Genomic DNA, 15,487 nt, shown 5'->3' with positions numbered 1-15,487 from the left:
CTGCAAAGATATATTAATAACATATACCACAAACAAAGAACTAATATATCTAATATATATCGACCATAGGACCAAAAAACGGATAGAAAAATGGGGAAAGAACATGACAGTGTTTTCCATTGGTACAACTTGAGCAGTAAAAATAACTAATATTACTGCATAATACCCTAAAAATAAAATTTAAATACACACACACACACACACACACACACATACATATACACATACACACACATACACATTAAAATTAAATAAATATGTGGTGGTAAAGAATGGCTATTCCTTTAAGAATAATTGAAATTAAAAAATAGAAAAGGAAAGAAGGAAATAGAAAACCATTATTAGGTAAATATCTATATAAACTGAATGGCCAGATTATTATGACTGGCCAGATTATTATGACCACCCCATCAGTACTTCATTGGGCCACCTTTTGCCTTTAATACTGTGGCGATTCTTCTTGGCATTGACTCCACAAGATGTTGAAAGGTGATGTGAGGAATCTGACACCATGCCTGATGAATAGCACTGTCCAGTTCTGTGAGATCTGATGGTTGTGGAACCAGCTGCCTGATGGCTCTTTTAATTTCATCCCACAAATGCAACTGGATTGAGATCTGGTGATTGTGGGGGCCATCTAAGCAAGGTAAAGTCTCTCTCATGTTCTTGAAACCACTCCTGCACAATATGAGCACCGTGGCATGGCACATTGTCTTGTTGAAAGAAGCCATCTCGAGAACCAAGATGGCGTCATATGTAAACACTGGAGAATGCTACCTTGCACAACCACTTCAAAAATACATCTAAAAGACAAAACAGACATCACCCAGAACCACAGGAAAGCTGGCTGAGGGGAAATTCTTCAACTAGAAGCAAAGAGAACAGCATACCGAGACACAGAGGAGGCGCAGTGCGGAAAATACAAAGGTGCGGAGGTTGCGCGGAGCGGGCTGGTGGCTGAGGGCGCGGTTGTCGTTTTCAATCGGGAGGGAGGCTCAGGTCCTGAGCTCCAGTTCTGGGCGAGTCTCTAGGGGCCCAGACTCAAACGGGAGAAGCGGGACTGTCTTTCATCGGTCGGAACGTGAGGGCAGCTTTCATAACTGCTCCCTCCGCCGGCCCTATTTGATCCCGTGTGACCCGCCCTGCCCAAGCCCTGCACAGAGCCATTTGCCGGATAGCCTCAGGCAAAGGCTAGATTAGCACCTCCCCAGAGGACAGAAGTTTTTCCACTGCAGACACAGCTGACTCTCACAGCCAGTTGGCCTGGAGGTCAAATCCCCCCAGTATTAACTACAACAATCAAGGCTTAACTACAATAAGACTGTGCACAAAGACCACTAGGGGGTGCACCAAGAAAGCATAAAAAAAATGCAGCGACAAAGAAAGAAGCCATCTCCATTGGGATACATCATCAACATGATAGGATGAACTTGATCAGCAACGATACTTAGGTATCCTTGTGCTATTCAGACGTTTATAATGATCTGGCCCTCTAGCAACTTCAGCGCGAAATTATAGCTAATTTGCCTACAAATGTCAGGTGGTCATAATAATCTGGCCACTCAGTGTATATAAAAAGCTAATATGCAAAGTGTCCCCTCGGGAATTCGACAGGGCAACTGGGGGTTGGATCACTCTCTATGACGTGTGGTAACCACCACGTGGAAAGAAGGAAGGCTCAAGCCGGCAGCCAGCAGCTGGGGAAGGGAAGGCCCTGCCGGCAGCTGGAAGGCCCCGATAGGCCCTGATTGCCGGCCAGGCCTAGGGACCCTACCCGTGCATGTGCAATTTCATGCACCAGGCCTCTAGTACAGTAATAATTGTCTTAAAATACATTGATGATTGCTAAAATTTATGGACAAACATAAACCTGTTGATATGATACCCTAATTTCTATTAATAAGTTACTTTTTTTTTCATTTTGTTGTTAATAAGTATCTTAGGGAAAATATTTTGTGACCATGCAAATATTCTTTTTATCCTGAATTGGCTCCTGGAAGAGAATAGGGACATTAATGGGAAAAAAGATGAAATTCAAATAAAGTTGATAATTGTATTAACAGTATTATACCCATATTACTTCCTGGTTTTGATAATTGTACTACAGTTATGTCAGATGTTAAGAGATGGAGTTGGAGACTATTTAGGAATTTTCTGTACTATTTAGGAATTTTCTGTGCAATATTTTGACGTCTAATATTCAAAATAAAAAAGTTTTAAAAAGGGTTCTGGAAAAACTATGCATGTATAGTAATAAAATACAGATAAAAGCTATTACCAGGGGTCAGAGGGTAAGTGAAAAAACTGATCTATGCAGGCAACCCATGGGAACTTTTATGGATGATGAAAATGTCTATATATCATGATTGTGTTGGTAGTCATATGACAATAAGTCATCAAAACTGGTGAAATTTTGCTATATGTAATCTGTAACTCAATAAGACTGACAAAAAAATTCCCAATGCAATCCCCACATAAGCAGAATGCAGAGGAGTGATACCAAATGAGATTATATATGTTCTTACCAGATTAATTAACTGAGTGTGTACCACATCTTCTACCAAAACTGCTGTTTCATGAAGAGGTTTCCTAGAATCACCTAAAGAAAACCTGCAAAAAAATAAAAAATTAATCACACCAATATCAAGAATTGCAAAGCTAAGAATGGAAAAGGTGAAAGATATTTACTACAATAATTTGTTTAATGAAGTACAAATTGTTCTCTAAAATAACAGCGTACAGGTACAGTCTCCTATGGATAATGATTTGCATCTCTCTTAAACAGGTGAAAAGCAGTGTTATCTATGCTATTTCTTGATTTGTGTAGTAATTTTTAGGGACATTTACTTTTTCAAAATGTAAAATAATAACAACTATTTAACACTGATAATCAGAAAATCATATTACCACATCCAAATTGCCAATACAGGTCTATAGTAGCCATACAGAAAATTATAATAGCATATAATATAATTAAAATAAAAGCTGCTAAGAAAAATTTATATAAATGCTATAAATCATCATTTGAAAGTATATACAAGCAGATTATCGAGAATGGATTATAAAACTGTTCTTAAAAGTCCTATTCTCAACTTTCAAATGGTGGACCAGATGTACAGAGAGTCACTTCCTGGTAGAGAACATTTAAAAATTCACAATACTATATTAAAAAACTTACATTTCAGCAGTAGGGAAAACAAAACAGAAGTCAGACATAATGATAAAATACAGTTCCACAGGTAAGAGACCCTGCAGCAAAAATTTATTCCTAGCATCCTACAGCCTGGAGTTCAACTAGCATGGTACTCAAGGTCTAGGAGAGAATGCCAGGACCAAAAGCAAGGTAGGTCAGTTTGCAGAACCTAATATGGAGAAAAGTGGAGAGAAAACTAACACCCAGATAGTGATAAATTCGTGTGTGAACTAGGAAAATACCTATTCCACAGAAGGCACTTTGCCTATATCACCGGAGGCTATCAATAAAGAGAAATAATGTGGTACTCTTCTAATATAAAATGATGAAAAATAAATCCTTACATATATGTTCAATTGATTTTCCATAAAAATGGAAAGAACACCTAATTTGGAAAGGACAGTCTTTTCGATAATTGGTGTGGGGGAATGAACTCAAAATAGATCAAAGACCTAAATTAAAGAGCTAAAACTGTAAAACAGAATAGAGGGGAAATTTTTCATGACCTTCGATTTGGCAATGGTTTCTTAAGTATGGCACCAAAAGCACAGGCAACAAAAGAAAAAAAATACATTGGACTGCATCAAAACAAAATCCTTTTATATATCAGATACTATTCAGAGAACCTTCTATTTTCTTCACAAATATATTCAGTATTGAATTCTTTGGACTCCATGAACAAAGTTTCCCTCCCATTTTTTTTTTTAATTTACTTCAAATCTCACTATAGAAAAAGTAAAAAATTATCAACTTGAAATGACTGACTAAAAGATAAAACAACAAATTCAATTAATAACTCTAGTAAAAAGAACATTTTAAAAACATGTTAATTGGATCGTTTTTAACATACATTTTTAAAATGTTCTTTTCATTAGAGATTTAAATTAAAGTTGTTGTTTTATCTTTTAGTCAATTGGATTGTTTTAGTCAAGTGAATTGTTACAACTTGAGCAATAAAAATAAATAATGAGGAGAAACCAAGATGGCGGCCTAGGTAAACACCTGAACAGAATAAACTGGTGAATATAATAGAATCAGGGGCATAGAAAGGGAGTGGACTGACAATTCTCGGGGGAAAGGGGGTGTGGGGAGTGCAGGAAGAGAATGGACAAAAATCGTACACCTATGGATGAGGACGGGGGGGTGGGTAAGGGCAAAGGGTGGGGTGGGAACTGGGTGGAGGGGAGCTATGGGGGGGAAAAAAAGGAACAACTGTAATAATCTGAATAAAAATTTAATTTAAAAAATAATAAATAAATAAATAAATAAATGATGTTACTACATAATATCCTAAAAATAAAACTTAAATATAAATTAGTCCATACATACACACACACATAAAATTCTATTCAGCCATAAAAAAGAATGAAATTTTTCCATTTGCAACAAAATGTTTAGACCTTGAAGGTATTACTCTAAGTGACACCAGAAAGAGAAAGGCAAATACTATACCATCTCACTTATATTTGGAATCTGAAATACAAACAAAAAAACATAGTTGACAGATACAGAGAACAGACTGGTTGCTTGTTAGGTGTGTGTGTGCAAAATGTGTCTAAGGACTCCACAGGTACAAACTTCCAGCTATAAAATAAATAAGCCCTAGGATGTAATGTACAACATGATGATTATTATTAACTAGAGGCCTGGTGCAAGAAATTTTTGCATGGGTAGGGTCCCTAGGCCTGGCTGGTGATCAGGGTCAATCTGCAGGGCAACTGGTGGGGGCGATCAGGGGGCCCCCTTCTGCGGGGCAACCAGCAGGGAGATTGGGAGGGCCCCGCTGGCACCGACCTTGGCTGGCCTAGGACCTGTGGGCTGGGGGCAGCTCCTGTGTTGAGCGTCTGCTCCCTGGTCAGTGCACGTCATAGTCACCGATTGTTCTGCCGGTTGTTCCACCATTTGGTCAATTTGCATATTAGGTTTTTATTATGTAGAATAATACTGTATTGCTTATTTGAATTTTGCTAAGAGAGTTGATCTTAAAAGTCTTCATCACAAAAAAAAATATTTTTTGTAACTATGTATGGTGACAGATAACTAGACTTGATGTGGTAATCATTTTTCAGTATACACAAATACTGAATCATTATTTTGTACACCTGAAACTAATAATACATCAATTTTACTTCAATTTAAACAAAAAATGTGCCTTTTCAGATAATCTCGAAATCCTAAATATTTCTGTCTTCAAGAATTATTTTAAAGTTGTATTTTACAAAAATCACTTTTATAAGAAATTGCTTGTGAGAAATTAAACTGTACTAAATTGAGTAATTGGATACCAATTATGAAATTAAGAAGAAATGAATGTTTTTATATGTATAACATTGAAAAAAATGAATAAAAATAAATGCAGAAAGGGTAATAAGGACACAAACTTATTTTTGTTTCTATATGTGAAAATATTCCATTTCTCTTGAAGAATTTTTTTTTTAAATGTTTGCACTTCTGGATTTTTTTCACAGGATTTTATATTATTCTTTTTCAGTGTATTTAATAGGGTCCACTTTTGGGTTTAAAATAGTCATTTTTAAATTTTCAAGCCCTGTTTAAGATCAGAGTGAAGGACTGATTACGTTTAAATGAAAGGGACCCTATAATAAAGGAGATCCTTTCACAATGTATACATATACCAAGTCCTCACATTGTACAATTTAAATAGCTTACAATTTTATTAGTCAATTATACCTCAATAAAGCTGATTGAGTTATAGAGGAAAATAGATTCTGAAAAAGAAGCCAAGAGGGTAATTTTGATAAAAATCTGTGACAAAGAACCTGCTAGGGCCGTCAGAGAGAACACAAGGCCACAAGCAGACCTGCTCATAAAGCATCCATAAGCCCACCAAAAAGAAAGGACAGAGAGACATTTCTTTACGACCATGTATGCGTCTTCTTGGATGCTGAGCTGCTTTCAGTACTTACTACTGGCTACACACTCTAATGTGGGTAACTTATTCTGGATGCTGTGGTTAAGTAACTGCTGTGGTCTTGGGAGTTACTTTTTTTTATTACTTCTGGTTTTTAGACATTTTTCTACCTCAGGTAACTGACATTACTTTGGAATGGACGCCAAGTGACTACTGCTTGTTGTAAGAAGGTCCTGGGTGCCTTTCTGTCCCCAAAAGAAAGTTTCCTTTTTCCCTTCAAACTACTTATCTGATTATACTTTAAAAACCAGGTATTACTATAATACCCAGGAATGTCTCCTAACTGGAATTAGAGTGAATAGCAGGCTACAGCCCTCACTACACTCTAGTCAGCTAACCTGGCACTAGACAGCACATGCAAACACAGACATCATACTGCTTATGTCATTCTTAACCCAATATTTGTTGAGAATGATTTACCCACTGTTCAAAGGGGTGGTGGAGTGAATAAGTTTGCTATGAACATTCATTTAAGGCAATCAGACAGTTATAAACACATGCAAATTATCCTTACTCTTCGATTTTTATTACCTCTAACTTTCATATACCCCTATGATTTTATCTGTTTTTTCAAAGGAAGAAATTAATTCAATTAACATTGGTTCTGAAAAGGTCAAAGTGATAAGTAAATTAAAATATCAAATGAATACCTAGGATAACAGTTTTTCTAGCAAGTAAGTATAAATATCGAAAAATATAAGAAAAGCAAGAGTATAAAATTATCATTCATGGTCTATAAAATTTATAATATACCAGTGTGAAAAATACATATATATTTGTATAAAGTAAAATAAAAGTTAAGACAGGGTAAAACTTTGAAAAAAGTAAACACTTATATCAGCTATGGGTATTAATTAAACAATCAATAATTGCTTACGGAATCCTAGTATGTTTCAGGCACTGTTGTAGTTATTTATGATCATCAATGAACAAAACACATTAAACAAAAGACAAAAATGAGTAGAATTTGCATTCCAATGAGGAAAAAATACAAAAATCAATATAAATAATATAATAAATTACTAAAGAAGTGATTTGTGTGTTACAAATATAACCTAAGATAAAGGAAAACATAGAACAGAATCAGGAGATGGGAAGTGTGGGATAGGGAAAGGGAGGCACTGTGAAATATTAAAATAATCATGTATTAATCTTGATGTATGAGAGAAATAGCTTTTAACAAATGAGAAGAAGAAAAAATAAATTAGACAATTTTGCAAAAACCAAAGACTTACCTAGGAAAGTTCACCTAGAATTATCACAGCACAAGGCATGAAAATGTGCATCTGAGGAAGTTTACACAAATGACATATGCATATGAATTTCATCTTACAATTCAGAGCAATTTCCTCTTATATCTTATATCCCCAAGAAGCAAATATCCCCATATTCAAGCTGTAATAAGTAAGAGCATAAAGCAAATGATTCCTTATTAGAGGAATAAGAAAGATAATGGATGAATGGTAGGCCAGGGATAGAGCGAAAAGATTTACTCCATTTATCTTATTTTAATAAGAAAAAAAATGAAGGTCAGGGAAGTTAAATAACCATCTCATGGTCACAAATCTAGTTAAAGGCTTTTATTTCACCTAGAAATAATTTTCTGCAATTCTATGTTAAATGAGCAAAAACTGTAACAAATTAGACACATTATTCTTAAATGATTATTTAACAAAGATTAACAAAATAATATAAAGAAAATCTGGTTCAACTACTTTGCAAAACTAATTTCTAAGCCTTGCAGTGCAGAAGCTTTTTAATTTGATGCAGTTACATTTGTTTATTTTTGCTTTTGTTTACTTTACCCCAGAAGACATACTTAAAAAAATTTAATATCAATGTCTAAGAGTTTATTGTCTACGTTTTTTCTAGAAGTTTTAAGGTTTCAGATCTTACATTGAAGAGTCTAACCCATTGAGTTTATTTATGTATACAGTGTAAGAAAGTAGTCTAATTTTTTTTTGCATGCATGCATGCATGCATGCATGCATGCATCTGTCCAGCTTTTCTAACACCATTTATTAGAGAGACTGTGTTTTCCCCATTGTATATTCGTGCCTGTTTTGTTATATATTAACTGACCATGCAGACATGGGTTTATTTCTGGGCTCTCTATTCTGTTCTATTGACCTATGTGTCTTCTTTTATGCCAGAACCCTGCTGTTTGATTACTATAACCTTATTGATATCAGGTCGCATGTACATCCAACTTTGTCCTTATTTCCCAATATTGATTTGGCTACTCGGGGCCTTTTGTAGTTTCATATACACTTTTGCATTATTTGTTCCAGTTTTGTGAAAAATACAAGGAAACCATCAACAAAACAAAAAGATAACAAAATGAATAGAAGATATTTGCAAATGATACATCTGATAAGGGATCCAAAGAAACACAAATAAAGAAACACAAACACACAAAAAACACACACACTCCAATTAAACAGAAAACATGAATAAACATTTCTTCAAAGAGGATATACAAATGGCCAACAGACACATGAAAAAAATGCTCAACATCACTAATCATCAGGGAAATGCAAATCTAAACCACAATGAGATATAACCTCACCCTTGACAGAAAAGCTATTATTAACAAATCAATAAATAAATGTTGGAAAAGATGTGAAGAAAAAGGAACCTTCATGCACTGTTGGTGGGGTTGGAACTGATGCAGCCACTATGAAAACAATATAGAGGTTCCTCAAAAAAAAAAAATTTGAAAATAGAATTATAATATGAGGCCCAACAATTCCACTTAAGCATTTATCTGAAGAAATCCAAACACTAATTCAAAAAATATATGAATCCCTAAATTCACTGCAGCATTACTTATATAACCAAGGCATGGAAACTAAGTTTCCATCGAGACAAATGGATAAAGATGTGGTACATATATACAAGGCAATATTATGCAGCTATTAAAAAAGAATACAATCCTAGCACTTGTGAGAATGGATGGACCTAGAAGGGATTAGGCTAAGTGAAATAACTCAGATCGAGAACGACCAAAAACGTATTATTTCACTTACATGTGGAATCTATAAAACAAAATAAATAATCAAAGAAAACAAATTCAAAGACACAGAGAAGAAATTCAAGGTGTCTAGACTGGAGGAGTTTGGGGAAGAAATGAAAAAGGTAAAAGGAATTGAGGAGTACAAACTGCCAATTATAGAAACTGTCACAGGGATATACAATACAGAATACAGTCAATAATATAACTATATATGGTGCTAGATTATCAATATGGTCACTTCATGTAAGATATATAAACGTCTAATCACTATGTTATATACCTGAAATTAATACAGGGTGGGGCAAAAGTAAGTTTATAGTTGTGAGTAGATGAAAGAGTTCTCCCTGTATTATTATTTATTAATATATTATTTTCATACAAACAACTGTAAATCTACTTTTGCCCTACCCTGTATAATACTGTTTGTGAACAGTAACGAAAACATAAATTTAAAATTTTACAAATAAATAAATACAAAGCCCTGACTGGGTAGCTCAGTTGGTTAGAGCATTGTCCTGATACACCAAGGTTGTGGTTCTGATCCCCAGGGCAGGGCACATACAAGAATCAACCAATGAATGCATAAGTAAGTGAAACAAACAAATCAATGTTTTTCGCTCTCTCTCTCTCTCTCTCTCTCAAATCAATAAAATCAATCAATCAATAAATACAGTTAAAAAATCTTAAGCTTTTTAGAGAAATATGAAATAATTTTCAAAAAGTTGTTTTAGTCCCTGTAGGCCCTGCAAATATTTAATTACACAAGAATTTACCTTATTGTTGCTGAAAGTTAACAGTTAAAAATTAACTTCGCCGAGACCGGTTTGGCTCAGTGGATAGAGCATCGGCCTGCGGACTGAAGGGTCCCAGGTTCGATTCCGGTCAAGGGCATGTACCTGGGTTGTGGGCACATCCCCAGTGGGAGATGTGCAGGAGGCAGCTGATCAATGTTTCTCTCTCATCGATGTTTCTAACTCTCTATCTCTCTATCTCTCTCCCTTTCTCTCTGTAAAAAATCAATAAAATATATTTTAAAAAAATAAAAATTAACTTCTATAACATTGGATATAGACACACTATAATCACAAATTTCACCCAAATTTTCAAGCACATTTCATGGACTGGGATTCAAAGACCCAAGAAAGTTAAGACATTTGCCCATGGCGTTAGTGAAAATAAGCTTATGAATTACATACAGTGAGAAAGTCACTTAAAAATAGAATTTTGCATTATACAGATTATTTAGAAAATTAAAATGAATAAATGTGGCAAACTTTACAGAAAAATTGATCTTATCCAGAAAAAAAGTATTCTGTAGTTAAATGAGTTTAGGAAATGCCTTATATTTTAGTATTTCCTAGATTTGCAATGCATATTACCATATTAGACACTGAGTAGTTCTGAAGGAAAGAAACTTTTGGTTTCCAATGTGTATGTAATTATTTTTCTAAGCCCACTTAATTATGTAGCATTGAAAATCAATTTAGGCAACACTGACATCAGGAAAAGGATGCCAATATGACTTCAGACCTTTAGTGAGAGGAGCCAAAATAAGCAGCAGCCTCAGGTATTAGAACTTCAAAGTTCTTCCGTTTTAAACAATGAGATGATAATGTGTAATAATAACAATTGTTTTTTTTAACTTAGTAATCATTGAACAAATATTTATTGTGGCCTATATATCAGGCACTAAATTTTACACTAGCTGAGCATTTTGAAAGTTGCACAAATGAGGGAGTTTTCAGTAGCTATGGTTAGCAGTCACCCTGCCGGTATTCAGCTGGCCCCTGCGCCTCCTCACAATGGCAGCTCCTCACTGCTGGAAGCCAGTCAGGAACAGAATCATGCCAATCAACCTGCCTCTGAGTGCAGCGGTCTCATCTGCGTCCTGGCTTCTAGATGACATCCTCCTCCAGAACAATGCCAACCCCTGAACGCCATGCTTCCCGCACTAATAAGATGAGTAGTTTTCCTGCTAACAGACTGTGTGACCAGCATACATTTTTCTTTAATAAGAAACAATAAATTCATTTTTTTCTATTTCAGATAGTGAATGATGCTTTCATTAAGTTGCATAGGGTTTAAGAAAATCTGCTCTCACAGCCCTATCAACCTAACCACGACTCCTACCTTTTAACTTCTTATTTTGAAAGATTTCAAATCAACAGGAAAAAACAAAATAACGGTACAATGAAAATACACATTTTTCATATAGATGCACCAAACTGTTATCATTTTGGAACATTTGCTCTCAAAATTATACATACACATTTATATACAGTATATATACAAACACATTACAAACATATATACTTGTACTTTATCTACATCTATTTTTCCTTGAAGAACATTTATTGAGTGCTTTACATGTGCCTGGCATACTTAGTTAAATTGTCATTTAAACCTCTTAAAGACCCACCCAGTCTCTCCCACTTTTGGAGAGCTATTCTTTAATCGTAAGTGAAATTATGTTTCTCTGTTAACTTTCATACATGAGGCTTAGTTTTGTCACCTAGAACTAGATGAAATATCACATCTATCTTTTACATGTGACAGGTTTTAAAAAATATAAAAAAAGCTGCTTAAAACTTTTTTAGGTAAAGTGTCATTTTAAAGTTTTATTGAGATAGGACTTATCCTATACAATAAAAGGCTAATATGCAAATTGTCCCCTCAACCAGGCATTCAACTGGGAATTCGACCAGGGGGTGGGGCCGGCCTACCAACCTCCCGTGACCCCTCTCCCTGGCCGGCCCTGCCCCCGATCGCCCCCCCACCCTCACCCTGATGGGTGGTGGGGCCGGCCAGCCAACCTCCGGTGTTCCCTTCCCGTGGCTGGCCTGACCCGATTGGCCCCAACGGGGGCAGGCCGGCCGGACCCCACCCATGCATGTATTTGTGCACCGGGCCTCTAGTATACTATAAAATCACATGTATAAAGGGTTTAATTCAGTGACCTTTAGTAAATTTATACAGTTGTACCACCACCACTACAGTTCAGTTTTAGAATATTTCCATCATTCTAAAAAGACGTCTCTTGCCCATTTACAGTTAATCCACATTCCCATCCCCAGCTCAAGGCAATCACTAATCTACTTGAAGAAACCATGCCTCCTCGCTAGTCTTCATGGTTAAAGACTCTTCATTTCTTATCCTTTAATAAAGGGTACTTAAATGGCATATCCTTAGATAGGCCTTTTGCAACTATCACCATTTCTAATCCTCACTGAAACAGAATAGCTTAGCATTTATTTGGTTTATATATTGAGGTCCCACTCAAAATAATATCTAAAGAAAAAAGGTTCCAAAACTTTTAAATAAACAAAGAAAATGAAAACCTCTAATGTACTAGTAAGTGTTGAAGAAGTCACAAGCCCAATATGAAGCCCTGTAGCTAAGAGATAACCTTGAGACTATAGATCAACGCTTCATGGGCTAGGAATTGGTGAACCAATTATCAAGGTGCCTTTGTCTTTACTCCAGTTCTCAATCTCACTTGTAAGAACATCTCACTGAATTTTTGTACTATTCTGCTGTGGCATTACCCTATCATAAAGGGAAGTCATTTTACTCTGATAGGTACTGTGAACTCATGCAATTTCCTTTAATTAAAAATGCCAGATTTATTTGTTGAGATTGATGTCAAGTTTACTAGAGTGCAAATACTAGAATCCCCCTTCCCCCACCACTTTAAAATAAAGCAAACTCATGCCAAAATTATAATTTAATTACACTTCCTTAAATAGCCTTCTAGAAAAACCACCTGGTAATAATACCACTGTTGTAACTATATTCTCTCCTAATGTACTTATGTTTCCAGGATTTAATTTGTCACCTAAAATAACAGTTTTAGTATCATATACTATAATACTGACTAAATGAACCTATAAATTCAAAAATATGGAAAACAGTGCAAAGTTGTAATATTATCAATTAAGTAAATTAATTTTGCAAATATTCATGACTGCCAACATGAAAATGCATAAATATTCCAGTTGTAGTATATAATACATTCCATTTGCTCCTTCATAAAGAGCTTCTGTTTTAATCAGGAAATGTACAAGACAACTGTCTTTCTAGAATATGTAAACTAGACAATGGTCTGTCACTTTTGTTCTGAGAACATTAAGAAAAAGTTTATCTCTAGTTCCCATAATTTTCCTCAAATCAAAATAAAATTGAGTATGCCAGAAGAAATGCATTTCAAGTCTGTTCTCCAGAAAATGGATAAAATAGTGGTAATATGAGAAAGATGTTAAAAATTAATTATATATAACAATTTTACTAAAGAATAACATGGAGGATATATGAATGATCTTTTGGCTTTATTTTAGATTACCCTCTACAACTTTTAAAGTTGGGCATGTAATAAAACACTTTTATTGCTGTTTACACACAGTATCACTGAAAATCATATTAATCTTTAAATGAAAAGTTTAGTTGATATTTCTAGTAGCTTACAATGAATAACATGTGCAATCTTCTAAATGTACTAAAAATGTTCATAAAACATCTATCTACCTTCCAAACACCAGCCCATATATTATTAAATATATTCATAAGGGCTGTGTTGAAGCAAATACAAATATTAATAATAATTAACATCAACCACCAACTTACAGCATACACAAAAATACACTCAAAATGGGTAAAGGACTTAAACCTAAGATGGGAAACCATAAAAATATTAGAGGAATCCACAGGCAGCAAAATCTCAGACATATGCCGAAGCAATATCTTCACCGATACAGCTCCAAAGGCAATAGAAACTAAAGAGAAAATAAACAAATGGGACTATATCAAAATAAAGAGCTTCTGCACAGCAAAAGAAACCATCAACAAAACAAGAAAGCCCATTGCATGGGAGAACATATTTGCCAATGTTATCACCAATAGGGTTTAATCTCTAACATTTACAGGGAACTCATACAACTTAACAAAAGGAAGATAAACAACCCAATCAAAAAATAGGCACCGGATCTAAATGGATACTTTTCGAAAGAGGACATAAGGAAGGCCAAGAGACATACGAAAACATGCTCAAAGTCATTCATCAACCAAGAAATGCAAATCAAAACGACAATGCGGTACCATCTCACACCTGTCAGAATGGCTATCATCAACAAATCAACAAACGACAAGTGCTGGCGAGGATGTGGGAAAAAAGGAACCCTCGTGCACTGCTGGTGGGAATGCAGACTGGTGCAGCCACTGTGGAGAACAGTATGGAGTTTCCTCAAAAAACTAAAAATGAAACTTCCATTTGACCCAGTGATCTCACTTCTAGGAATACATCCCAAGAAACCAGAAACACCAATCAGAATGGATATATGCACCCCTATGTTCATAGCAGCACAATGTACCATAGCTAAGATTTGGAAATAGCCTAAGTGCCCATCAGGAGATGAGTGGATTAAAAAACTGTAGTATATCTACACAATGGAATACTACACTGCTGTAAAAAAGGAATTCTTACCATTTGCAACAGGATGGATGGAACCGGAGAGCATTATGCTAAGCAGAATAAGCCAGTTAGAGAAAGATAAATATCACATGATCTCAATCATTTGTGGAATATAATGAAAAACATAAACTGATGAATAAAAACAGATCCAGAGACAGAGAAGCATTGATCAGACCGTCAAACCTCAGAGGAAAGGTAGGGGAGGGTGAGGGTAACGGGGAGAGATCAACCAAAGGACTTATATGCATGCATATAAGCATAACCAATGAACACAGACACCAGGGGGGTGAGGGCATGAGTGGGGGGGTGGGGGAGGCAATGGCGGGATAAGAACACATATGTAATACCTTTATCAGTAAAGGGAAAAAAATTAAAATAGTAGTTAACACCTAGCCTTAGAACGGTCACAGAATCCTATAACTCTCTAACTCCTTTGCTGATTATATGAAAAGTCTTTATTGAGATAGCAAATCTGGCTTCTGCCTTTGGTTCTGGACTTTTTTCCAGCCACACATGCTTTCTTCCTGCCTTACATATCAAACTACCTATAGATTGCTGACCACACAATGAGTTTCACATCTTGGGCCTTTGTATGTGATATTGTCTCTGACAAATATGTGTTTGTTTCTTCTTTCATTCAACTAATTCCTTCAAAATTTAGGTCAAGGGGTACCACTATTGGGAAATTTTCCCTAATCCCCAGTTTAATTTAGATGTTCTCTGCAGTATATTGCATTGAGAGCCCTACTTCCTCACCACACACTATATCAATTCCCATTGTCAAGTATCTTTAAATGCATCCACACTGTAATTCTGAGCTTAATCATTTTATATACTTTGGCCAATAAGATATTAGCAGAGGTCAGCAAGCAGAGGCTAAGA

General features: G+C 35.4%; 1 protein-coding gene across 4 annotated transcripts in view; it reads right to left on the bottom strand.

Moving 5' to 3' along the window:
• SUPT3H (SPT3 homolog, SAGA and STAGA complex component) overlaps nucleotides 1–15,487 on the bottom strand; it is a 464,074-nt gene that overhangs the window by 253,593 nt on the left and 194,994 nt on the right. For all 4 annotated transcript variants that reach the window (XM_059701548.1, XM_059701547.1, XM_059701551.1 and 1 more), the window contains exon 3: nucleotides 2,526–2,610. In XM_059701548.1, the coding sequence (XP_059557531.1) occupies nucleotides 2,526–2,610 (85 nt within the window). The remainder of the gene's footprint in view (nucleotides 1–2,525; nucleotides 2,611–15,487) is intronic.

This window comes from Myotis daubentonii, chromosome 6 (assembly GCF_963259705.1).
Source record: "Myotis daubentonii chromosome 6, mMyoDau2.1, whole genome shotgun sequence".
Taxonomy (NCBI): Eukaryota; Metazoa; Chordata; class Mammalia; order Chiroptera; family Vespertilionidae; genus Myotis; species Myotis daubentonii.
Note: the sequence above shows the minus strand (reverse complement) of the source record. Positions and strands in the feature narration are given on the sequence as shown.